Source organism: Chionomys nivalis, chromosome 11, assembly GCF_950005125.1.
Source record: "Chionomys nivalis chromosome 11, mChiNiv1.1, whole genome shotgun sequence".
NCBI lineage: Eukaryota > Metazoa > Chordata > Mammalia > Rodentia > Cricetidae > Chionomys > Chionomys nivalis.
In genome coordinates this window covers 23,201,942-23,210,210 of record NC_080096.1, presented here as the reverse complement: position 1 = coordinate 23,210,210, position 8,269 = coordinate 23,201,942, and the positions used below count along the sequence as shown (strand labels likewise).

Sequence of the window (8,269 nt, the reverse complement as noted above, 5' to 3'; positions counted from 1 at the left end):
CTTTAGTGTTTTTCCTGAATGTAAGGCAGTGCATGGAGAGATAGGCGGAGGCAAGGGTCACATGTTGCTGGGACAACGAACTTTAGTCGCCAGGAAAGGAACTGGTGACAACCTCGGGCCACTAAACTTGGATGAGAGCTGGAAAATTACAGTCTAGTGAAGCACGTGGAGCCACGGGTTTCCCCCTCAGAGGCCCTAGGGCTCGGCACAGTCTTGCAGGCCGCGGCTCCCTTGATCCTCCAGTACACAAGCAGGCAGGCTCGGAGGCAGCTCTGACTGTGCTGTATGTAGGAAGATGGGGGAAAGCCCTTACTCTTCTGGCCCTGTCTTCTTATCTATAAAACTGGGTGATTATCTTTAAGTCTGTTGTGCTAGGGGCACAAATAAACCATGTATGCATCTGATAACAAAGGCATTTAAATTTATCTATTTGCTTATTTTCATGTATATATAGATGTACATGCGAGAGTTCATGTACCCACGTGCATACCGTGTCCTCCAAGGCCAGAAAAGGGCATTGGATCCCCTAGAGCTGGGGTTACAGATGGTTGTGAGCTGCCTTGTAGGTGCTGGGAGATTAAAACCAGGTCTTCTGCAAGAGCAGCGAGTGATCTTAACCACTGAGCCATCTCTCCAGTCCTAGCAAAAGTTCCAACCATCCTCAGTCCCCTGTACTGATGGAGAAACACCACGTATTCCCACACCTGAGGTTTGACATCAGCATCAAAGTGACCATAGACACTCCTCAGGGCAGCCCTGGGAGGTGGGCTCTGCTGTCTGAGAGCTGTTGGTGGAGCTGGGGTAGAGGGAAGTGGTAGGGAGTCCCCCCTTTTATTCCAGCAAAAACAAGACATGAAAAAATGTTTCTTGCAAGATTCCAACAACATATCCGTGTATAAGGCAAAGAGCAGAAGGCCTCCCTGCCCTGCTCCAGGCGTGCACTGCGGTTATCGCTCTGGGGTCCTGCTTCTATTAGCAGGGGCTCGCACATCCACAGACATCATCACAATCGCGTCTCCTGCAGGATAAAGACCTAAACATAGAGTTGCCGAGCCGCAATTATGAGCATGTTACCATTTGCAATGGGGCTAAGTGCTGCCCAAGTGACCGCTAAAAGGTCCCATGTACAAGGCGTTTAATGTCCACTAGGGAGGGCGCCAGCTGACGGCTTAATGACCTGTCTCCATCTTCCCTCTCCTCCAGCAAGTCTGTCTCCTTATCCTTCAGCCACTGCAGTACCCGCTGCAGTCATCAGCTGATAAGAAAGCCATCCGCTGAGAGTGGTCAGAGCAGCCTGCCTGACCTGTGCTTGTCCCGCGGTGCCTCAGGCTTCCAAGCCGAAGTGCCCCCCCACTCCGCTGCTAATGCGTTTTCCAAACTCCACAGTAGATTCCTCTGAGTTCAAGGCCAGCCTGTCTTAAGTGTGAGTGTGGGGTGTGTGTGTGTGTGTGTGTACGCGCGCGCGCGTGTGCTAGAGTTTGTTAGTGCCTTAAGGTGCTCCAGTGGAGGTCAGAGGACAACTTTCAGGGATCAGGTCTCTCCTCCCATCACGTGGCTCCTAGGAATAGAACTCAGGTCTTTAGGCTAGTGGCAAGGGACCTTACTGGCTGGATCATCTCATTGGTCAGCAAATTATTATTCTTGGTTTTCCAAGGAGAAAACAAAGGACAACCCCCAACACACACACACACACACACACACACACACACACACACACACCCCAAGACAGAAAAGAAAAGTCCCTTGCTCAACATGGAAGACCAGATTTAGACCCGGGGCTCTCTTTGTCAGCGATTGATCTGAAGTAGATTAAAAGACCCTGGTCTTTCGGACTGCGCCTTCGTCACCCATGGCTGCCCCTGCTCACTCTCAGCTTTCATCCTGAAGATTTTTTTTCGCCCAGGTGACCCCCGGGTCGTGGTGATCTCTACGGGCACACTTACATCACCACCCCCAAGCACGGGCAATGACGACCCCTTGGAGCCTCGATTTCCACCGGTGGAATGGGCGTGCGAGAGAAAACGAGGGCGACTTGGCGCCCTGCACCTGGCTCCGCGGCAGGGGCGGGGCTGTGACTCAGCCGCACAGCCCCGGGGTCGCCCAGCCGGTCAGACCGGCCTCGGCAGCGCGCACGGGGCGCCGGACTGGGCGGCCCAAGGGGTGCAGGGAAAGGAGGCCGCCGGGCGCCTGCTCGGGCGGGAAGAGGAGCGGAGGCCACGGGTGAGCAGGATGAGAGCGAGACCCCGCTGACGCCGGCTGGGGTCACTGGCTGGGAGCGACATGTGTCTGCGCATCGGTGAGCAAGGACTCACGGGAGGCCCATTTCTGGGGGGACCCAACCCGAAGCCAAGTCGCCTGCTGCATCATGTCCTGGCCTGCAGCAGGTCACTTTACTCTCAGCCTCAGTTTCCCCCAGAAGTAAGATGGCGGTGGGGTGACAAGCGGCTAGGTTTTATTTTTCTTTTGTCGGTGTGGGCTAGGCAAGTGCTCTACCATGGACACCAGCCCCAAAGTTTCGAGACAGCGAAGTCTCCCAGGGACTAGCCTGGAAGTCAGTACTTGGCTCACTCTCACTTTGAACTCTGGATCCTTCTGCCTCAACCCAAGTAGCTGAGACTCCAGATTTGTGCCACTGAGGCCCAGCTCTTGAGTAGGTCCCGTTTTGATGTGGTCGGTGGCATCTCCGCCTCTTGGCTCTATATTCCTTTCTAAGAGGCAAAACTAGGCTCCAGGACCCGCAGATGGGAGAAGGATGCTGGAGGTGCAGAGACAGGGATCCGGGGTCCACGGCTTTGGGTCCTTAGCCTTACCAAGGTCCCGTTTCCGTACCCTCCTCTCACCCAGCCAGGTTGGAGGGAAAGACCAGTCAACCCGGGTCACCAACGGCGAAGACCCTCCCCCACTCCCCCACTGCCTGGGCAAACCCTCTGTTTGGGGTCTAAATTCCCACTCTTCAGCATACACAGCCTGTTTCTTCTTTGTAAAACAGGGACAGTTGTGCCCGCTCTTGACCAGGATGAAGCTGGCTCCTGATAATGAAGGCTTAGCAAACTGTGCCAACCATATTGCCCAATGCTCCCAGCATGGGAACTGAGAAATAAAGTCTGCAACTGCCCTAGGGTTTTGTGACCAGCGCCGGGCACAACCCTGGCCTCCTGTTTGACCAGAGCCTTGGTCCAGAGATGTTGCTGTTTTTGAGCCCAGCCAAAGCCCAGGAGTATCTGGGGTGCTCCTGACTGATGGGTGGGTGGATGGGATGAGAGGATGGGGTGGGACCCATCAGGTCCCTGGAACAGGGCTGCAATTCCTCGTCCTGTTTGGCCAGCTGTTGGGTGTTCATCTTCACAAGGCCGCTCCAGTTCCTCATGCTTTTCCCACCCATGGTCTGTCCTCTGTCCTGTGCTACTACCGCCAGTCCCGGAGCCGGCAAGCGCAGGGGAGAGCACAGGGACCAGACAGAGAGGGGGAGGGCCTGGCACCAGGTCCACAATGAATCTGTGACTGTCTAGACAGGCTCTTCATTGTGTGTGTGTGTATGAGTTTAATTAGGGCTGCTAACAGGAGTATGAGGGGGCTTTTTACTGGAACATGACCAACTTACCGGTGGCTACACCACTGAAGGAAAAATATATATATATATATATATATATATATATATATATATATATATATATTGGAGAGAGAGTCTCACTCTGTAACCTATGCTAGCCCTGAACTGGCAGCAATCCTCCTGCCTCGGTCTCCTGACTACAGGGATTATGAGCCGCCACTCCCAGCCCCCTGCAATCAATTGCCCTGAGAACATCCAGCTTAAAGATTCTTCCCACCCTACCCCCCCCCCATTTCTTACTTTCATTCAGCAGCCGAGCTCACATATAGACAGGGAACCGGGTCAAACCTCTCTTCCACATGTGGGGAAACTGAGGTTTAGCAGGGATCTCAAAGTCAGAGCCATTGGGAGCAGCTAAAGGAGGAAGGACCCTGCTTAGTGGGAGGGTCGTCCACACTCCAGGTTCAGGAGCTGGCTAACCTGAGAGAACCTGAGGGTCCAGGTGGCCACGTCCCTGAGGCAGGGTTAACAGCCAGCAATGGCGGATGTTACTGTAGAGAGCCACTCAGAGCGGGAGGAGGGGGCTTCCTGCTCTTTGGATGTGACAGGACACGGCCACTCATTGGCCACTCAGAACTTGTATTTGCTGCCGGTCTCCCTTCTGGTCCCAGCCTCAATTTAGCACCCCCTGCACTAAGAGTCCCCAGGGACTCTCCCATCCGCCCATGGACCCTGTCCACACCGAGAGACAAGGACTCTTTTCCTGTCTAGGAGAGAAGTGGAGACTGACGGCTCTCACCAGTTTCGTTTAGCAGCTGTGTGTTGAGCACCGTGTGTGCCAGGCCCCATCTCCTGGACTGACGACTGTGCAGGACCTGACTCCTGCCCGGTACACTGTGGTCTCCTGGAGGCCTGGACAGTACCTGTGGAGCTTATAGGTGCCCTAGTGCCTGGCACAAAGCAGGCACTCAGGAAAGACACTCTATGTATGGGACAGATGAATGAATGAATGAGTGAGGAAATGAATGAATGACTCAGTGGGAGGATCATGCTGGATCCCTGCAAGTCCTAATTCAGCAGCCAACAAGGACAGCTTTGTGTGACACCTCTGTGTTTTTCCAAACTTAGAGCCCAGGGACGAAGAAGGGAAGCCGAGCTGACCCAAAGCCTGGGTCTTCTCCTCTGTGAGCCTGATGTGTGTCCCCACAGGTGGCCTGAATGTGGGTGAGTTCCGGAAGGTGCTGATGAAGACAGGCCTGGTGCTGGTCGTGCTGGGTCATGTGAGCTTCATCGCAGCCGCCGTGCTCCATGGCACCATGCTGCGCTTCGTGGCTGCCGCCAGTGATGCCGTGGTTCTACAGTACTGCGTGGTGGACATCCTCTCCGTCACCTCTGCCATCCTGGTACGGCCTGACTAGGAGGTCAGCAGGAGGGAGGGACCAGGTCTCAACCAGAGTCCCCAGCACTAACCCTAGTAGCCACCTACCAACTGTGCAGGCCCTCAAACACTTTCTGCCTCAATTTTGTCGTCTGTAAAATGGGGGTGGTGGGAGTGTGCCCAGACTGCAGAGGTCCCTAGTGGGTGTCTGAGGTCATCCACAGAAGGTGTTGAACTGAGGGCCTGGCACACGGCTCGTGTGAACTGCTGTGACAAACTCACGGTGTGGCAGCAGGGAGGGAAGGAAGATCAGCATAGCTGGGGACCGTCCAAAAGGGTTTCAGGGAAGTGGAAACCTCTGAGCTGGGTATTAGTGGATGAGTAGGTGTTCCCAATGGGCTGTAATTATCAACCCAGGTATGTGGCATGTTGGGACTAGCAGGCAGAGAAGCGTGCCAGGGTGGCATTCCGTGTTCAGTCTGCGGCAGGTGCCAGTGTGTGAAGCTGGGAACGGCTGAGATCTGCTCTAGAGACACGGAGCCAATCAGACGGGCGTGAGTTTAGCGCTAGAATGGATGCACATGAACTACTTGATATCCTGCAGCCGTGTGAGACCCGGGCACCTGCCCGTTTGTTGAACGACTAAAGGAAGGAGCCTAGTAGGCTTAGGTTTATAAAGCTCTCCTCTGTGTGACAGCTAAGACAACTGCAGACTTGGGGGATAACCTGCTTAACTTTCAGAGATTGCTGGCTCCTGGTTAAGGGACTTCTCTCTGTGTGTGCTGGTCACTGCCTACAAAATGAAGCTCAGACAGCCTGCTGGCCTATGGGTGTGGTGAACCAGGCTCTGACCTGTAGACACCCCAACAGCAGGAAGAGTGTTGGACTATGTCCCAGTCGATATCTGTCTTGCTCAGCAACCATCTGAAGACGGTGCCAGCCCAGGGCCAGGGGGCTCCGAGCTGGATCACTTCCCTTTGCTTTCCTTCCCCGGTGACTCCTCACCACTCTCAGCTGCCCACGCCTGGGGGAGGCTCACCCCACTTCCTGCTGATGAGATGCCTTCCTGTGAGGTCATCCTGCAGAGAGGGACTGAGCCCAGAGGAGTCACTTTGTTGTGACTGTTATACACATCCACTACAGAGGGTGAACCTAAGAAGCTGGAGAGGCTAAATGACGCCAGTGATCTGGGGGGGGGGGCAGCCTCTGGGCTAAACAGGACATGGGAGGCTCTGTCTCTGGGGGTCAAGGGGCATGAGGATGTAGGAAGTGTGTTCTTGGAGGGGATGCTCCGTGGGTAGCAGCCAACAGCAGTGATTGGATGCCCGTATCCAGTGGGATGAGAGAAGATAGTGGCCCAGGGCAGATAGAGAGGGACAGGAATTAGGTCATTAAGAGCCTGGGGTAGCCTCGGATCCTCCTAGGGGTTTCTCTGTCTTTTGTGGTACCAGGGACTGAACCCAGAAGTCACACATGCTGGGCAAGCATTTTGTTCCCGGGCTCCATCCTCCGCCCCCTCTTGGAGATTCTGGATTCTGTTCATAACATGTATTGTCTGTCTAGGATGGCCTTCACACTAAGATGGTGACCCTGGGGCTGGCCACCTCCCATGCTTCCTCATATGGTGCTGACCACTCAGTCCACACTAGATAGCCCTGGCCAAACTGGAACTTTTTATGTGCATCAGGCTGGCTTTAAACATGCCACAGTGTCCATCTGCCTCAGCGCTGGGAATACAGGCATATGTCACTATGCCTAATTCCTGTTTTAATCTCATTTTGAGTTTAGTTCCTCAACAGTGGGATGTGTTTCTTCTAAAGTCTTTCCCAGCTCAAAGAAATGTCCTGTGTATACCATGGCCTAACCCCTGGCATGTGCCCGCAAACAGAATACATAGGACCCTGTTGGAGAGTCGCCGCTTTAGGCAGTGGGGAGCCCTGGAAGGTTTGTAGGCAGTGAGGGATAAGCAAGAGGCACAGCCCATTTGAAGCGAGGCTGAAGCGAGCCCAGGGTGGGAGTGGGGAAGGCAGGAATAGGAAGATGGTGGTGGGACCTTTATCCAAGCCGGCGTCTGACCCCACAAGCTCTCCTCCAGCCCCAGCGTCGCAGCTGATCCGTACTTACCCCGCAGGTCATCATTGCCGGGATCGCAGCTGTCGTCCTGTCCCGCTACCTCCCCAGCACCCCCTTGGTATGTGGCACCTCCTCGGACGGGACCGTGGGTTGGGTCAGCAGCCCCCTTGTGGCCAAGCACTGACCAGTACTCTCCATACCTAGCGCTGGGCTGTGTTTAGCTTGAGTGTGGCCTGTGCTGTCCTTTCTCTGACCTGCGCCCTTGGGCTCCTGGCCTCCATCGCAGTGACTTTTGCCACCCAGGGTCGGGCGCTACTGGCAGCCTGTACTTTTGAGAGCCCTGAACTCCCAACGCTGGCGCCTGACTGTCCTTTTGACCCTACTCGAATTTACGTGAGTGCCTCAGCCTTGGGAGGGGCTGGGAAGGGCTCTTGGGATCCCTGCACCCCTGTCCCTAAGAAGATGCTTGTGCCCCTGTCCCCTGCAGAGTTCTAGTCTGTGCCTCTGGGCCATCTCTCTCATGCTCTGTGTGGCGGAGAGCGTGTCTGCCCTGCGCTGCACCCAGCTCGTGCATCGGCTGCTGGAACTGAGACCCTGGTGGGGGAAAAACTGCCACCACACGGTGAGTCCCCTCCATAGTCTTGGGAAGTCCCTGCTGGAATCCCTGGCTGGTCAGCCCCACCCACCTCTGAAGAGGGCCTCAGATAACTGGAGCAAAAGTTTGCTCACAGTCACCAAAGGGCTCCAAAGTCCAGGGAAGCCAGATCTGCCAGCTAAGTCAGATAGCTATATCTGACCCTCCCAATCTTGAGGGGAAGCACGAGTTTGGGTGTTCAAACAGGAGACACTATGGAGTCTGGCCTGTCTTGAGTGTGTGGTAGTGATGTCCTCCCCTGTGTCCCAGAAGCCTCTAGTCCTCCCTGCCTCCAGTTTGGGGATGTCCTGGAGATAGAGACCCCAGTCCAGACCCAGCAAAACAAACAGGTTTTTGTGTCTGCAGATGCAAATGAGCTCAGAGCCCCTGGATGGCCATGACCTACTGAGCTGCGCTAGCTCTGTGCAGCTGACCATCTGACACCTCAGTGGGGCCATGACTACTGAGGCTCGTGACCAAGTCTGGACATATGACCAAGCCTGCACTGACCAGTGCCCAGGGAGCCATGGAAGAAGCCTAGATGAATCCAGGATTCCCAGAGCAGGCCCAAGAGGGCTCAATGGACCCCTGGGGACCTGGGAGAGGGCTTTGAGTGCCCTCCCTGGCCGCCGGG

The 8,269-nt window shown here is 55.1% G+C and overlaps 1 protein-coding gene across 2 annotated transcripts; it reads left to right on the top strand.

The window, feature by feature from the left end:
- The first annotated feature begins 2,171 nt into the window (after nucleotides 1-2,171).
- Nucleotides 2,172-8,261, top strand: Tmem54 (transmembrane protein 54). 2 transcript variants are annotated; one of them, XM_057785012.1, is made up of 5 exons: nucleotides 4,744-4,953; nucleotides 7,060-7,119; nucleotides 7,206-7,394; nucleotides 7,489-7,623; nucleotides 8,002-8,261. In XM_057785012.1, the coding sequence occupies exons 1-5, from the start codon at nucleotides 4,744-4,746 to the stop codon at nucleotides 8,074-8,076; spliced, it is 669 nt and encodes a 222-aa protein (XP_057640995.1). In that variant the 3' UTR covers nucleotides 8,077-8,261. The 2 variants fall into 2 exon arrangements, with proteins under 2 accessions (XP_057640994.1, XP_057640995.1); XM_057785011.1 differs by lacking the exon at nucleotides 8,002-8,261 and adding an exon at nucleotides 2,172-2,296 and having other exon boundaries at nucleotides 4,760-4,953; nucleotides 7,206-7,595.
- The last annotated feature ends 8 nt before the right edge of the window (nucleotides 8,262-8,269 follow it).